This window comes from Ascaphus truei, chromosome 2, assembly GCF_040206685.1.
Source record: "Ascaphus truei isolate aAscTru1 chromosome 2, aAscTru1.hap1, whole genome shotgun sequence".
Lineage (NCBI taxonomy): Eukaryota > Metazoa > Chordata > Amphibia > Anura > Ascaphidae > Ascaphus > Ascaphus truei.
In genome coordinates, this window is record NC_134484.1 from 419,388,282 (window position 1) to 419,406,723 (window position 18,442).

The window sequence follows — 18,442 nt, forward strand, 5'->3', positions numbered from 1 at the left end:
CCATCACAGTCTCAATGTGTAATGACCAATATAGCTGTCCTTACTGTAAAGATCCCTTTTCTTTGTTGCTGGTGAAATCTCCTTTCCTCCAACCTTAAGGGATGACCCTGCATCGTTTGTACTGCCCTTGGGATGAATAGTTCTTTTGACAGCTCCTTGTATTGACCCTGAATATATTTGTAAATAGTGATTATATTCCCTCATTTAGAATGTGAACAAATCTAATTTAGCTAGCCGCTCACAAATCAGATTTTCCATCCTTTTTATTAATTTGGTGGCACTTCTATTTCCATAATGTCTTTTATAAAGTGGTGCCCAAAACTGTTCTCCCTATCCATGGTGTGGTCATACCAATGCTTTATAAAATAATTATTCTTACTTCCCTTCCATACATTCCCTGTTTAATGCATCTATGACGGAGTACTCAAAACTACGTGAATAAGTGTGTTAAATAATCACAATACATATAGTTCAGCTACAGGCGCTTAACAAGCAAATATGAATGTATAAATGTCCTTGAGTTGGCCCCTAAGGGGCTAAATACAACCTTAGAGTCCAATCTGTTGCCAGAAAAAGTCCAAAAAAAACCAGAAGGGTTAAATGGAGAGGTAGACCTGATTTCATTTTTATGCTAAGTGATTTGGTTTTAAGTATTTAGTTCATAGTGAAGTTATATAATGTTGTAATTTTTAGATTTTTTTTTTTTTGGTATGTCTATTAATGTTCTATACGGATAATGTTTATATGTTAGGAATGATAGATTATTTAGTTATCATCCCATTTCATATATTTTAATAATGTGTATTTTAAAGTATTTAGGCTTACTGTTATTAATTGATTATTTTATTATGTAGAGTAATGCTATAGGGCACTCTCAAATGCTCTTATCTGCATGCCATGTATATGTTACTTGGAGGATTGTTTAGCAGTGTTTATGTATACCAACCAGTAGGGGGAGGCAGTAAGCTTTTGATTAATCCCTTAAACATAATGAGTATATAAGGCAACCTGTCACCAGAGCAAACCACACCCCTGACGAAGAGGCCACGCTTGGAAACATGTAGGGTGGTTTGTATGGTGATACTACGACCGTAGCTGTTGAGTTTCTGCAGAGCTGAAGACTGTGAGGGAGAAGGCAGGGAACGGGTTAACGTGGTTGGCCCGAGCTGGAGTGAGATCCCTGCAACCGCCAGGGTTGCTGTGACGCCGTACGGAGGAAGTTACATGGTGACGCACTAGAGAGGGGTCACGAGAGACAGCAGGAACCTCCCATTACCGGAAAGGCGGAAGCAAGCAGCGGACGCGCTGCAGCAACAGGAGGAGTATCCCCCCGTGAGGACAACTCTGCATATCTCCAGCGCGGATCTGTGAACTACGGCTAATTGCTTATTTTATTCGGATGTTTGGGAGTTTATTACCACTATTTGTTTGTCTCATTAATCTAGTAAAAACGTTATTGCACCAAGAAGTGTGCGCTTTCTGTTCTTCTCATCCTATTCCCTGTTTAATGCAAGATAGACGAGATCTGATTTGCTGCATGACTTTGTGATGGGTTACGATGCTGGTTTCTTCCTTTGGTACTAACACTCTATCCATTCTTTTGTATCACTACTATGAATGGCCATCATTCATTACAAACATCCAGATGTAATGAATAAAGCTGGAGGTTGTAATCATACACTGAAATATAGCTAAATGTATATGAAAATAAAATATGACTACCAGTAAACCGCCAAGTTATAGCAAGGAGCCGACTTCCTGTTTTTTTGTTTAACCTATGATTTGAGAATCTTTTTTTTTGCACATACTGGCAAACAGGCGGTTTTCCAGGAATCTCTAGGAAGTTGATGCCACTGCATCAAAAGGCCATGAAAATACATTTAATATGCACATGTAAGTAGAAACAAATCTTACACGCACATCTTTAAAAAATTATATAATTAAGTCCCCTACAGGAAATATCCTTGATTATTTACCAAGAAAACCTGAAATAGTTCTGATGGGAAGGTTTGCAATACTAACATAGACGCTGGGTCAGAATTCAGGCAAATGGAAAATTATTCTAAAGTTCATTTAAATGTCCGGGTAGGGGAAGGTGGCAGGTTACACCCCCACCCCCCCCCCTCCAAGTCTAGATCCAGCAAACACAAAGCACAACATTACTAATCCACACCATCCCCCCCCCCCCCTTAAAGAACCAAAAACAGCAGTGAAAGTCCCCAGCGTTACCAGAGTGCACAATGTAACACCTTAAGGATTAACAGATTTAATAAACACACAGACACTCAACAAGCTCTGGAAGTAGCTTTGGGCATCGTTGTTTGTTTTTTGTTGTAACCAAAAACAGATTGTTGGCTCTACGGGGCAGGGACTGTGTAAAAATGCCTATGTACAATGCTGAATACCACACACTATACTGTAATTATGAAGCGCTTTGAGTCCCATTGGGAGAAAAGAGCTGTACGAAAAAGTTATTATATAATTTTCTTTAACAGTAAAAAAAACTTGGCCCGATTTCCTCCATTACGAGAAATAATCAGTGGCGGATTTCCTATTAGGCCCAGAGGCCCCGCTCTCTTCCCCACCGATTGCCAGGGGAGAGTGTGGGGCCTCTGTAAAGGTTTCTTAGGCCTTGTCCAGGTTGACGCTGAGCGAGCGGGCGGGCTCACACTGGCCGTGATGAAACATTGCGGCAAATGTGTGTGGCCAGCGTGAGCAGGCGCCTGAGCATGCACGGCGCGTAGCTGCTTGCCAAGCAAATTTGAATCTGCCGCTTGCGCGTCACGTGAGCAGTTCACCCAATGAGAGTGATCCTGCTCCGTGACGTCTTGGCCGCGCCCCGATATTGCCCCCTCCGCCCGCACCTAGCCGCCCACGAATCGCCCGGCCGAGCAGGGCGCAGCGCACGAGCGCCAGCGTGTCCGCTCCCTGCCTGGCCGGAGCCTTACCTTCTCCTTCGCACTGCCCTCCTGCAGCAATGCATCGCATTCTCATGGAAACGCTTCTTCACGTAACCATGCGGCGTCATTTGACTCTGCAGGAGGGCGGCGCTGCAAGAGCCAGCACCGGGTAACTGCCTATGAGCAGCAACATTTTAAATCCGCCACTGGATATCAAGTTAGTTCAACCATTCGCTTTTAAGAACCAGAATGAAGTTTGCGTACATGGCCAGGAAAGAATCCCACACTAGTTGGGTCAATCAGCAACGGAGAGAGTTTTATTTACAACAAAATTGTCCGCTGGAAACAGCAACGCTCTGCTGCATGGACAACTGCACCAGGGTTTGCTGATTGACTTGTACAGAGTAGACTTGCTATACGAAGCAGATTACATGCAGAAAGGTTGAGGTGCCCCCAGCACCCAAAAAAAGATTGTAAGCTCCACGGGGTAGGGACCTGTGCCTGCAAAATGGCTCTGTAAAGCGCTATGTAAAACTAGCAGCGCTATACAAGAACATGCTATTATTATTTAAAAAAATAATATTATAACATTTAAGTTTAGTCCATCAAAAATGTTGACATTATCAAAATAAAACCGTCAAATAAATTGTCACCATCAAGAGGGCCATAGACTTCCCTTATGATGGCCAATTCTAAGATCATCAAGAGTGAAAAGCACATTAGAGAAAATGCAATTCCAGGGTAAAAAAAAAAAATAATAAAAAAGATTTGACGCATTAATGCAGGAGTGGTCAACGTCACTCCTCAAGGGCCACCAAGAGGTCAGGTTTTAAAAATATCCCTGCTTCAGCACAGGTGGCTCAGTCTTGGACTGACCTGACCGGTTGACGGCCCTTGAGGACTGGCGTTAGCCATCCCAGCATTAATGCAATTTGTAATCTGACGCTATTAGATAACTACGTTTTAGAAAATGAACCGACCTCTGGTGGCAACAACGAATTCTCACTGCACACATTTTATCTCCGGTTACAATAGAAACATAACCAATCGTATTAAATATTAAAGACGACAGCTAAAACTGGAATAGGTCCCAACCACGATTAGATAAACAACAAAGAAATGGACAAAAAGTCTTTCAGCGTGTTAGCGTTTTGAATCATGTGCTCTTCTCGCTCACTGAGATGTATATTGTTACCATGAAGTTTACTGGAAAAGAAAAGTTAATTTCCCAGCTGATGCACGTTTCCCCAGAATACTGAACTAAATGTTAGATACAATAATAGCGTTTGCTCCTGCACCGCTCTTGCTCCTCTTGGACTATATGTTGGGAGAATTTCTTGTTAGCTTGTGGGTTAAACATGGTATTTTGCCAATTTCTGGTGGCTTCATTTCCTATAAAGCCCATCGCTACATGGTTCTGATTCCCGTTTCCCTCCCTTGTTCTGAAGACGCTCCTGGTTAGATAATGGGAGCATTGTCTATTTTATACAGAGATTTTCTTTGAGAAAATCATTAAAAAAAAAAAATAGTTGGATTGCATGAAATTTGATAAATAAAATAAGTTTCTCCTTTTTGTTATCTCCAAGCACTATATAGTACTAAATGTAATGTCCAATACATTGCTGGAAAGCATAGAATCCGTGTGAAATCTTTACTTCCTCGTTATACATTGTCTGGAACATTGTCTCAGGCCTTTGGAGACAACTATTTCACATGAAGCAGGAATCTGCACAAACAAGGATGTGACTAAACCCCCCCTGTGATATCACAGTCTACCTAGTGACGCTTAAACCAGGTTATAGGAACATGAGTCAATGACTGAAGCAGACAAAAAACAAGGTGCGCACAAGAGGGCACCTTGTGTTTCAACATGGAACAAAGGTCAATCGTATCAATCCGCAGAGTTTATATAATTTTTTTTTTTAAATGTCAGAGAACAGGTAGCAAGTAAAACATCATAATTAGAGAGGGAAGATCGTTGTGTCTTCAATATACAGTCTATTGCAAAAATAACACTAAGGTCAGTAATATAGCGCATGTCAATGATAATTGACTGTGGGAGGCGGACGTTGATACAGTCGAGACGTGCGCGCACGGCTGTGATCGGTGGCGCGGCAGATCAGAGAGCAAATACAAGAAATTTGTATTTTCTGATGCCGCATCACGTGATGCCACGAGCCAATCACAGCGCGGCCTAACGCTGTGACGTCAGAGCCATGCCCCAAGCCGCGTGCATCACCGCTGACAACATACAAACGAAACGTGCACGTGCACCAGCGCGCAATATATGACAGACCTTAGTTAACACTTTAAAACCATCGCAGGAGGAGGTTTGGAAAGGCTGACATCTAATATACGGCCAAAGCGTCATCTGAGGCCGTTTTCTCAATTCATTGCCTGATGGGCCAGTAATGCACGTCAATATAAAGGCAATTGTTTAACCCAGGCAGTGCTGGAACGCTGTGTAATACGGCATGCATAAGTATATAGGGCTCCATGCTAAAATGGATAAGAAACAAAAAGTGATGCTGTGTGCTCATTTGCATATCATTACCCAGAACCTCTGGCTACAGTGGGAGCATTGTATGCTAAGAGATAATGGGGAAAGACAGGGTTGCAGACTTGTCAGACATGAATGTACTCACAAGTGGTATTACGGTGGAGGGGTTTTGTCACTTATTTTTCCACCATAACTTAATGTGTAATATAACATTTTAAAAAACTGTGCCAAGATTTTCTAAGGTTTTTTTTGTAACCTATTTTATTAAATAGGGATCAAAAAATATACTTGTGCCTTTATTCCTATTCTATTATGTCCTTTGTCTAGCTCTTACTGCATGGTTCCCAAAAGGCGCACACAGTAAGGCATCGGGCATGGTCAGCGCGCTGGTACTTACCAGTGAGCCCCTACAGCCGCAATGAGAGCGGCTTTAGTAGGGGCTCGTCTACGCAAGCGTGCGGAAGCATAGATTTTGGAGAATTTTTAAAATCAAGCGCTTGCCGGAGCGCAGGGCCGGTCACGTGAGCGGTTCGCCCAATGAGGGCAAACCAGCTCCGTGACGTCATTGGCCCGCCCACCGACACGCCCCCGGACGGCGCACTGACTAAGGCCAGGGAAAGCACCCGCTTTCCCTGAGCCTCAGCGCGCCTACGCCCGCCCGCCAGAACCCTGGCCGAGGCCTAAGGCTGCGGTCCCAGTACACCCTGTGCGCACGGTGCGGCGTGCACTGTGCGTGTAAGCACCGCCCCTCAATGGGGCTGGGCCCACTACGCACCGTCACGCAGAAGGTGCAGCCGCGCCGTGCGGCAGGGTTTTTCACAACTCAATAAAATAGAGTTTACTCCTAGCGACAGAGGCGTGGCCACGCCCCCACCGGCGGTTCCCCCAATGAGGGCGAACCAGCCGAGTGACTTAATGGCCACGCCCCGCAAATCCTCGACCACACCCCCTCCCGTCGCAAGCTCCCCTCTCCCTGTCAGACCGCAGATCGCGGTTAGCGCTGTGACACGCGCCGTCCCCCCCGCCGAGTGCGCGTGTCACAGACATTACTGGGACCGCAGCCTAAGGCTGCGGCCAGGGTGAGTGTGCTGGCGCTCATTTTGCTTGAGGGGATTTGAGGCCAGCCAGTTGCGCGCTCGGAGGGGGCGTGCCATGACATCACGGAACTGGTTCGCCGTCATTGGGCGAACTGCTCACGTGACGTGCCAGCTAGCGGCAAACCAAATTGATTTGTCTCGCCAAGCAGCGTAGCACTCACAGGCACGCTCACACTGGACAAACATATTGTAGCAAAGTGTTTGATTGCACGGAGCGTGAGCACCCGCTCAGTGTCACCCTGACCGCAGCTTAAGAGTCATCTGGGGCATTGTGTATGAATGGTGAACGTACATGGAAGCACGGACCAAAAACAAAGATTTGCAGCGAGGGCGAAATATGAGATCCAATGGAAGATCTAAACCCTACATCTAAAAACGAAATGAGCCTCAACACCTAGGTTCTGTAATGTCCCTGCACCTTCTGTTCTGTAGGTGGTTGGGGAAGTAAATAATATGTAAAATTGCGCGCGCACACGCACCGATTCAGATTGCAGTATTGTTGTATGTAGCCTTTTAAGGTCACATGATTTATTTTTCTACAACACTTCATTTTATTTTGGGAATTTATGCATAACATACTATGAGCAGTGTAAGGCCATGATTATACCGAAAATTGCGCATGGGTCACGTGGAGCGGCACCAAAACTACTATCATAAATACAATTCAAGTGCTCATACTGCTGGCGACAGTCGCAGTGCGCTGTACTGCAAAGCGGCTGCTGAAGAGACTTCCAAATTTGTTTCTCTGGTGACGGCCGTGTCACGTGAGCGGTTCAGCCAATGAAGGCGAATCACTCACAGCCACGCCTCCTCTGCTCTGTCTCCCTGGTACAATCAAGATGCCGATCAGCGGCAGCACTGGGTGACGTCACAGGATAGCGCTGCCGCCCTGCAGCACTTGGTGTAATTGAGGCCCAATGCATAAGATTATGCAGTAAATATATACTGTAAAGTCATTTGTTGAGCTGCATTGCTTGCTGGGCCAATCAGCTCTATCAAAAATAGTCTGAGCTGCAATGTCACCCATATGGTGACCAACAGAAGGATACTAAGCACAGGTCTGAAAGGCTGCATTCCTGCTAGAAGTGCATAGCCTGAACATATAGGATCAGTAGCACAGAGAATTCCAACATCCAGATGCAAACAGCAGCAATCTCCTACTGGTAGTATAGGACTAGGTATCGAGGATCTGCACCTGTCCGCTTCTAGCCATATGCCACAGGTGATCAGTCATCAAAATATTTACATACAGCTGTGCTAAAATTGGCAGATGCTGCATCAGTAAGCATCTTTGTGTTCATTGAAGACAACGCCAAAATGTTTGCAAAGTATTTTTAACAACTCCACGTTAGAAAAGAATGTGTGCATTTTGATTTGTGGTAGGGTGAAGATGAGGCTGTTGGGCAACAATAGTAACAGGTAGAAATCTTAATATATAAAATCGAATGGTTAGTGAGGTTAGTGCTATCTGCGGTGAATCTGATTGGTCCGTGACTCATTGGCCAAGAGGTACGCCCCACTGTGACATCACCTCCTTCACTCTCACACACTTGCAGTCACACCACATGCCCAGAACCACACACACACACACACCTCTGAGTCATGCTGTCACCCCTGTGTACCTCCGACTCATGTACACACACACACACACACACACACACACACACTCACACTGACCTGTCATCCCACATCTCAGTCATGCTGTCACCCCTGTGTACACACTGTCATCCCATAGCTGACACTCATGCTTACTCCCCTGTAGCTGACACTCATGCTTACTCCCCTGTAGCCAGAACTGTAGGCACAACGGACGAAGCGCACTCCCTATAGCCGCGCACATTCAACCGCGACACTCCCTGTGCACATGGCCGGCCATATGGCCTCCTTCATATGCACATGCCCGGACTAACCGCCGGAACAACCGCACTCCCTATAGCCGCGCACATTCGACCGCCATTCTCCCTCCGCAGTCGCCGGCCGACAGTCCCTGTGCACATGGCCGCCCATATGGCCTCCGCACACACACGACGACACTCCCACGCACGATCAAGACTGCCTTACTAAAAACACATATATTCAAATATAAATATATATCAAAACAATGGCGTGCATCACTACGCACTTTACATTTTTATTACAACAATGCCTGCCCGTACCTTCACCTACGCACTCTTTATTTACTTTCTAAAATGGCCGCCACACGAACTTACAACATGTACCTTACATTGACATTATACAATATCCCGCTTTGCCAATGTTACATTATTTCCCTTAATAACATTATTTTATTACTTAACTTTATTAAATCGCCGCAATACTACATTTAATTTACATTATTAAATGTCCGCATTCACAATATGTGTGTTTAACATTAACAAATGACCGGCAGCCTTCACCTACGCACTCTTAATTTAATTTCAAAAATGGCCGCCACACACACTTACAACATCTACATTTCATTTACATTATTTTATTCCAGCCCCCCCTCCCCCCTCTCCCCTCTTACCCGACCACCAAATCACACTTTCCCCCCGCTCCGCTCCTTCCCGCCCGCTCCGCTCCTTCCCGCCCGCTATGCAATGGACGACTTCACGGCCACGCCACCGCTCCAGCACCACCACTTACTTGCCCAACACTGCTCCGCTACTTACTGGCCGCTACTTACCGCCCTTCACCGCCGCTCCGTTACTTAACGGCCGCATTCACTGCCGACAGCTCCAGCCCCCACACGGCTCTGAGGGGGGTGGGCTCTTGGCCCCCCGCCAAAGCACGCTCCCCATCCCCGAGATCGCTCCTCCGGCTCTCTCCACCTCTCCCTGCAGCCACAGGGAGGGGAGATGCGTGCGCCTCCGCCGCGAGCCTGCTCCCCGGTGCTCTCCCACTTCCCCCCAACCCCCAGAGCACGCTCTCTCAGGATCACCCCCACACACACGCCGCTACCCCCCTTCACACACGCCGCTTACCCGCCTCACCATCCCCGACAACGGACACCGCCGAGGAGCACGAGGTGGAGGAGGAGAGCGTCAGGGAGGTGGTGCCGCGCACTACCTCCTCTATGCCACCGGGAGCCGGAGGAGGCCAGGAGTGGGGAGAGACAGACTGGTAGCCCGAGGAGGAGCGCGCCAGGCTGCCAGGTGAGGAAACGCAGGGGGAGGGAACCCTGCCTTCATGCAACCCCTCCCCCCCCTGCCTTTCATGCAACCTCCCCCCCCCCTGCCTTTCATGCAACCTCCCCCCCCTGCCTTTCATGCAACCTCCCCCCCCCCCTGCCTTTCATGCAACCTCCCCCCCCCCTGCCTTTCATGCAACCTCCCCCCCCCCCTGCCTTTCATGCAACCTCCCCCCCCCCTGCCTTTCATGCAACCTCCCCCCCCCCTGCCTTTCATGCAACCTCCCCCCCCCCTGCCTTTCATGCAACCTCCCCCCCCCCCTGCCTTTCATGCAACCTCCCCCCCCCTGCCTTTCATGCAACCTCCCCCCCCCTGCTTTTCATGCAACCTCCCCCCCTGCCTTTCATGCAACTTCCCCCCCCTCCCTGCCTTTCATGCAACCTCCCCCCCCTCCCTGCCTTTCATGCAACCTCCCCCCCCTCCCTGCCTTTCATGCAACCTCCCCCCCCTCCCTGCCTTTCACGCAACCTCCCCCCCTCCCTGCCTTTCACGCAACCTCCCCCCCTCCCTGCCTTTCACGCAACCCCCTCCCTGCCTTTCACGCAACCCCCCCCTGCTTTTCACGCAACCCCCCCTCCGTGCCTTTCACGCAACCCCCCCCTCCCTGCCCTTCACGCAACCCCCCCCTCCCTGCCCTTCACGCAACCCCCCCCCCTCCCTGCCCTTCACGCAACCCCCCCCCTCCCTGCCCTTCACGCAACCCCACCCCCCCTCCCTCCCTGCCTTTCACGCAACCCCCCCCTCCCTGCCTTTCACGCAACCCCCCCCCCTCCCTGCCTTTCACGCAACCCCCCCCCCTCCCTGCCTTTCACGCAACCCCCCTCCCCTCCCTGCCTTTCACGCAACCCCCCCCCCCTCCCTTTCACGCAACCCCCCCTCCCTGCCTTTCACGCAACCCCCCCCTCCCTGCCTTTCACGCAACCCCCCTCCCTCCCTGACTTTCACGCAACCCCCCCTCCCTGACTTTCACGCAACCCCCCCTCCCTGACTTTCACGCAACCCCCCCTCCCTGACTTTCACGCAACACCCCCCCCCTCCCAGCCTTTCACGCAACACCCCCTCCCTGCCTTTCACGCAACCCCCCCCTGCCTTTGACGCCCCCCCCCCTGCCTTTGACGCCCCCCCCCTGCCTTTGACGCCCCTCCCTGCCTTTCACGCAACCCCCCCCCTGCCTTTGACGCCCCCCCTGCCTTTGACGCCCCCCCCTGCCTTTGACGCCCCCCCCTGCCTTTGACGCCCCCCCCCCTGCCTTTGACGCCCCCCCCCCTGCCTTTGACGCCCCCCCCTGCCTTTGACGCCCCCCCCTGCCTTTGACGCCCCCCCCCCTGCCTTTGACGCCCCCCCCCTGCCTTTGACGCCCCCCCCCTGCCTTTGACGCCCCCCCCCTGCCTTTGACGCCCCCCCCCTTGCCTTTGACGCCCCCCCTCCCCCTGCCTTTGAGGCCCCCCAGCCTTTGACGCCCCCCCTGCCTCCAGCCAACGCCGGGTATACACACACGCACACACCTCTCTTCACACCTCCCTCCCCGGCGCTCATTCACCTCCCCTCCCCGGCGCTCACTCCCCCTGCCTTTCACTCCCCCCCCCCCTTGCCTCCGCGTCCCCCTCCTGTCCACTGTCGTCGTCCCCCTCCTGTCCACTGTCGTCGTCCCCCTCCTGTCCACTGTCGTCGTCCCCCTCCTGTCCACTGTCGTCGTCCCCCTCCTGTCCACTGTCGTCGTCCCCCTCCTGTCCACTGTCGTCGTCCCCCTCCTGTCCACTGTCGTCGTCCCCCTCCTGTCCACTGTCGTCGTCCCCCTCCTGTCCACTGTCGTCGTCCCCCTCCTGTCCACTGTCGTCGTCCCCCTCCTGTCCACTGTCGTCGTCCCCCTCCTGTCCACTGTCGTCGTCCCCCTCCTGTCCACTGTCGTCGTCCCCCTCCTGTCCACTGTCGTCGTCCCCCTCCTGTCCACTGTCGTCGTCCCCCTCCTGTCCACTGTCGTCGTCCCCCTCCTGTCCACTGTCGTCGTCCCCCTCCTGTCCACTGTCGTCGTCCCCCTCCTGTCCACTGTCGTCGTCCCCCTCCTGTCCACTGTCGTCGTCCCCCTCCTGTCCACTGTCGTCGTCCCCCTCCTGTCCACTGTCGTCGTCCCCCTCCTGTCCACTGTCGTCGTCCCCCTCCTGTCCACTGTCGTCGTCCCCTCCTGTCCACTGTCGTCGTCCCCTCCTGGCCACTGTCCCCGTCCCCTCCTGGCCACTGTCCCCGTCCCCTCCTGGCCACTGTCCCCGTCCCCTCCTGGCCACTCTCACCCCCCCTCCTGGCCACTCTCACCCCCCCTCCTGGCCACTCTCACCCCCCCTCCTGGCCACTCTCACCCCCCCTCCTGGCCACTCTCACCCCCCCTCCTGGCCACTCTCACCCCCCTCCTGTCCACTCTCCCCCCCTCCTGTCCACTCTCCCCCCTCCTGTCCACTGTCCCCCCCCTCCTGTCCACTGTCCCCCCCTCCTGTCCACTGTCCCCCCCTCCTGTCCACTGTCCCCCCCTCCTGTCCACTGTCCCCCCCTCCTGTCCACTGTCCCCCTCCTGTCCACTGTCCCCCGCCCCCCCACACATGTACACTGCCCCCCCCTCCTGTCCACTGTCCCTGTCCCCTCCTGTCCACTGTCCCCGTCCCTCCCCATCTGTCCACTGTCCCTCCCCCCACCCCCCCTCCTGTCCACTGTCCCCCTCCTGTCCACTGTCCCCCGCCCCCCCACACATGTCCACTGCCCCCTCTCCTGTCCACTGTCCCTGTCCCCTCCTGTCCACTGTCCCCGTCCCTCCCCATCTCCTGTCCACTGTCCACTGTCCCTCCCCCCACCCCATCTCCTGTCCATTGTCCCTCCCCCCACCTTTTCCTAGCGGGAAATTTCACTCACGGGCAACGCCGGGTCTCTCAGCTAGTATATAATATTTAAAAAATCTAAGCCAAAGCCACAAGGTGAAAAGTTGAGAAAATATCCCTTTATAGATCACTCCAGTTATGTTCGGTGGAATTAAAAGCTGTCCTTACACATACCATTTTTCTCCATATGCCGATCTAAGATTCATTATGATTCAAGAGAATTTCATAATTACAAGATATGATACAGCAGATCTGGCAGCTACATTAGTCTCAAATTCCAGTGTGTCAAGGTTACACGTTGAATGGCTGTGACCTAAATCATAAACTGGCACATCTAGCTCCTTACACATACTCTGTGAATCACACTCTGTATGTGTGTGTACAGTACACATTGAGAAGCTTACAGAGGTCACTCAGCTTCCAAAAACTTCCCAGGATTTTCTTTGCCCATTGTACTACACATTGTAGACAGCATTAAATGGAGACTGGGTCTATAAAAATAAAAATCAATGGAACCATTCATACGCATGTCATATCTCCGCTGTAAGATTATCAGTCTGGTTCTGGGCATATCCCGGCATTACAAAGCTGACAGTATATTGTAAAAGAAGCATAAGGGCATGAGGCTAAGGAATTGACACACTAAATTAGGTAGCCATCCCACAACCACAGAAAATCAAACCGTTTGTGTGGTTACTGCATGTGTCATCTGTTCATAAGAAATAAACCACACACCCTGTTAATACAATATAGCAGGAATAACACTAATCTGACTGAGCTAAAGTTGAAATGGCAAGAAATCACTACCGCAATGCACACTGAAGTTATTAGGCGCTGCGGCCCCTATAGCACGCAAAAGATTAGAGTACCACAACCAATGATCTAGCTACTACATCACGGGGCCTCTGGAGCGTCAGGCACCGAGACATGGAAGCTATGTCACTGGACATCCAAAGTGTTAACAGATCCAGAATGGAATATTCTCTTCTTTAAATGTATTGCAATGATATACACCATGTCACACATTCCAAGGAAAACAACTTACCTGTTCACATGTAAAAATCATTTTTTTTCGTTAACGCTTTTACTTTTCCTGCACATTGTTTATCAGTAATTATTTTAATCGGACCAGAGGGGTGCCCCGGACTGATCCTCAGTCAACTGACATTCGATAATCCCTTTAGAGACCAAGTACCTGTGATATTTGAGTATTTGCGTGCGACACAAAAAAATCCACAAATCTAGCCGCCTGGTTGTAAGTCAACGTCATCAGTTGTCACCATATTGTGGTCAGAGGGCAAATAGTCGTATACAAACACACACTAAATGAGGGAATATGATCACAGCATACAAATATATTCAGGAGCTTTCAAAAGAACTATTCATCCAAAGGCCAGTACAAACAACATAGGATCCTCCCTTAGGCTAGGGCACAAGTTTACACTGCGGCGCGTGCACAGGTGAAGGCCGCGTTGTGCGGTCTAGGGGGAGCGATGGGAGGCAGCGCAGCCATGAGGGGGGCTGCCATGACGTCAGCACAGCACACTCCTATTGGTCCACACGATCTGCCCTGCCATTGGCTGCCTGCACACCACGTGATCGCGTTGCAGCAAAGGAATGACAATTCTTGTCTTCCCTGCTAGTGGACGCGCCATCGCGCTTTGCGTGCCCACACGCAAGGCCACTGGGGCCTGCCCCATAGAGGGCAGTGCTATGTGGCGTGCACGCCGTAGCGATTACTGGGGACCTGGCCTTAAGGTTGAAGGAAAGGAGATTTAACCAGCCACAAAGGAAAGGCTTCTTTACAGTAAGGGCAGTTACAATGTAGAATTCATTACCCACGGAGACTTATGGCAGATGCAATAGATATCTTTCTAAAAAGAAGTCCAACTTTTTTTTTTTTTTTTAAAGGAAAGGTATACAGTGATATACCAAATAAGTAAACATGGGAAGGATGTCGATCCAGGGAGAAATCTGATTTCCAATATTTGGAGTCAGGAAGGGATTTATTCAATGAGGTCTCGTAAGGTGAAAATATTCTGTGGTTTTTTTTGTGCCTTCTGTGTCAATACACTGTAAATACAAATATATGATAAGTATTGGCTGTCTAAATTTAACATAGATTGAACTTGATGCACATATGTATTTTTTCAACCTCATTTACTATTTAACTATATATATATTCAATTAGGTTTTTGAATGTCACACAGAAAAGCAAATTTATATTCCATGGGGAATCGTATTTCTTCTATTAATAAATGTGCAGCAAGTAATTCACCCAAGTGTTCGAAACCATAGGGGGTAAGAGTGAATTCACCTTTATCTTTTAAGGTCAAGAGCTAAATGTACCACTGTAAGAGACTTTGTACTTTGATCTTCTTTGTCTTCTGTAAGTTTGGATCGCAGCCACACTTGTTAAACACGTACGAAATATTCTTGTTTAAATAGAACCAAACCCAGTTTTCGCAATGTTTTAGAATGCAGCTTTGCATGCCTGTTTCGGCATGTTGGTCACAGTGGTTCAACGTGTAAGATTGACATTGACAGTCATAACAAACCAACAGCATGTGCAGGCAAAAGACAACTGTAACTTATGGGAAACTTTTGATACGCATATACAAAAGTCTCTGAAATTAAAACTGAGTCATCTTGACAACCGAAGGCAAATCTATTGAAACTATTTCCTTGATTGTGCTCAAATCTGTGGTTAGTTCCTCCTTTTAAGCAATGTTTCAAACTTGGCTTGGCAACCACAGACATGAAAAACATACCTCAACAAGTATAAAGTTTTTACCAGCTACAAAGAATCGTTCTAAAAACACCAATTTAAGGGCTGTTTCCCTATCCAAAATATATATTTTAAAAAAAATCACCTTCCAGAACCGAACTAATCCTGCAGTTATAGCACGCAAGGAGAGAGGGGAAAAAAAAGGGGGAGGGGGGGGGGGGTTTGATACAGTATATAATGACTATATATTCATTACATTTGGTTCTACACCAAGGGAAAGTTAGCCCTCCGGCTACATTTAACATTTCTGATTTTTATGAAGGTGACCATTAAACAAGACTGTAAATATTGGCTTGTAAATTGATAGGTTTCATTGGGGACTCCATCCCGAACGCTTCCATATTTGGAGAAGCCCTGGGAAACTTGGCTTGAAACTTTAAATGAATGCATTCTTACGTGTATTACCCCCACTGCTCAGCATATTGACCCGGGCCCTAAATAGAAAACATCTTGTGCAGAGGTGGCCAACTCCAGTCCTCAAGAACCACCAACAGGTCAGGTTTTCAGGATATCCCAGCGTCAGCACAGGCGGCTCAATCAGTAGCGCAGCCTACTACTGAAGTAGGGATATCCTTAAAACATGTCCGGTTGGTGGCTATTGAGCATTGGACTTGGCCACCGCTGATCTAGTGCGAGTAATTACTTTTCTGGGACAACAAAGTATCTTGGAGGCAAGTGGTAGGGTTAGAAAGGGCTTGTGGGTTGGATGTGGTAAGAGTTATCCAGTTCACTGATAAATAACAGGTGACCAGGTAAGGCAACTGATAATAGCTACTTTCGAGAGCTTGCAGAGGTACACTTAATACCTGTCCTGCTGCAACATCGTAGGACGTTACCCGACTGCTAGTAAAAAGAAAATAATAATTCCAAACAAAAATAATAATACGTAAAACGTCCAAATTATCCATTTAAAAAAAAATAAGTTTTTTTTTTTTTAATAACACTGAGGTGCTCGTTTTTTTAACTTTAACAAAAACATGTTCTTAAAAATAAAGTCAGCTGAGCTTACCTATGAAAGGGATGGATGCCAGGGAATCACCAGGTGAGCTGGAGCCTGATGCTTTCCTCTGTTCAATTCTTTTTATGTTGACTTCACGACGGGCATCGTTGGGCAACCAGCAGGTAGAGTCAGACACGGGCACGGGCACGGGCACGGGCACGGGCTCCTGCTCATTAACTGCGAGGATATAGGATGGGTGTCTTAAAGGCTGTGGTGTTTGGCGACCAGATGGAGGTTTTTCCCTCAAAACAACTGGATCGTTTAGGTCTACAGAATTTAATTCTGAACCACATTCGTTAGTATTTGTCTCAGGGTTTTGATTTGTTTTAACATCCAAGTTATCAGAGGTAGCGGAGCTATTTGTAATCGGATTTACAGGCTTCGGGAGAGCTGGGGATGAAGAGGAAATGGGAGATTTGATGCTGTAGCCAGAGTCCAAATGGAAGCCGGGAGTACTTTCTGTTTGCATTCTTTGCTGCTGATTTAAATGAGCACTTTTATGTATGTGGTTCACTGTTTTTTGGTCTTTGATTATACCATCTTCTACATTGACAACATGAGAAATTGGTTTACCTGCATAGGGACTAGGACTTTTCATAGAGTTACTTTTAGAGATAGCAAAATGAGACCTCTCAGGTACAAGAGGCTTAGAATGTGTCACTCGACAAGAGGAGGTTTGAAAGTTCCTTGTGGACTGGATGGGTTTTAGGTCGGTTGAAACTTTTTGCAATGGATGTGCAGAGCCCAAAACTCTAGTGCCCACTCGTCTATTATCTGAACTATAAGTAACAGGTGCCATGGAAAAGTTTGGTGATCGAAGAGACATATGAAATGAATGCTGTCTAGACCGGTCATAAATACCTCGCCTGTCATCTTGCTCATTAAATCCAGTCCATTTTGAATTGTGCTTTCTGTCTCCATTAGACTCTTGAGTATCTGCAATAAAATGGTCTAATTTGTCACCTTTCCTTACAAGATAATCCCAGGACTCTGACCTGTGGTATTGGGAATCAACGGCTGGTGCTATTAATGTATCTTGAGACGCACTTCTAGGCCATTCTTTCATCAGCACTGGATCCTCAAGTCGTTCCTGGGAAACGCTCCGTTGCCGGATTTGGACAGACTGTGGAACTCTGTCATGGGAGGTACTTCGTCGCCGGACTTGTATAGAAGGGCGATTTGGCAACACTTGATTGTAATCATTTGTGCTTTGAGACGCTGCTCTAAGGCTGTCCAATCTTTCCTGTATTGTTCTGCAGCCATACATGTGCAAACGTCGATTATCAATATATTCTTTGTAGGTTTTATAATTTCTCCAGTCTATCTGCTGGTGGGAACTCGGTGAAGAATAATTATTTGTAGGAGATGGAGATTCTTCACCTTGAGCTGTTGGCCTAGTGCTAAATATGGTTTCAGTATGTCCTCCATAGCTTGGAGGTTTGCTCATCAGTCCAGCATTATCCATCTGCCGAACAACTGGAGTCATCGCCATTAAAGTGGCTGTGGTAGAGGGTGGTGATGTGGTCCTTGATTTTGTTTTGAATGTGGGTGGATCTGCTAAACCAAACCTTACCTCTTCAGTTCTGTGTGAAGGGCCCGTGCGATTGGTTCTGTTTGATGAAAGATTTAAAACCTTCTCAGAAGGCACAATGACAGTTCTTACTGCTTCATTGCAGACACACACAGCTGTATTTGATTTGACAATATCTGTTGGTGATGGAGGCACTTGTATTTCAACTCTGTAGCTTCTATCTGGCGGTGTCGAAGTCCGTACTGGCCGAATGGATTGCTGCTTTGCCAATGATGTGCCTGGAGCTGGAACTTCAACCGGCTGCGACATCACCGAAGCTGTAGGTTTTATTCTGGGATAGCATATGGGTGGAGGTTCAGGTATATTGTGTGCATTGCCACTGTAGGATTCATTTCCTTTCAGGTAAGCATCTTGGGAATATGCCTAAATAGAAGTAAAATATTTACTTTAGCAAACACGTACTGACATCATTTATATACTGAAGAGGGGAAAAAATACAACTACGATGAGCCATCTGTTTTGCATCTTATACTATAGCAGGTAATAGTTAAGAAAAACAAAAAAAGAGTATAATTAAAGATATTCTATGCCC

At 48.4% G+C, this 18,442-nt stretch overlaps 1 protein-coding gene across 10 annotated transcripts in view; it reads right to left on the bottom strand.

Annotated features, from left to right (window-relative positions):
- ARHGAP21 (Rho GTPase activating protein 21) overlaps positions 1-18,442 on the bottom strand; it is a 138,240-nt gene that overhangs the window by 23,529 nt on the left and 96,269 nt on the right. For all 10 annotated transcript variants that reach the window (XM_075587599.1, XM_075587598.1, XM_075587602.1 and 7 more), the window contains one exon: positions 16,329-18,273. In XM_075587599.1, the coding sequence (XP_075443714.1) occupies positions 16,329-18,273 (1,945 nt within the window). The remainder of the gene's footprint in view (positions 1-16,328; positions 18,274-18,442) is intronic.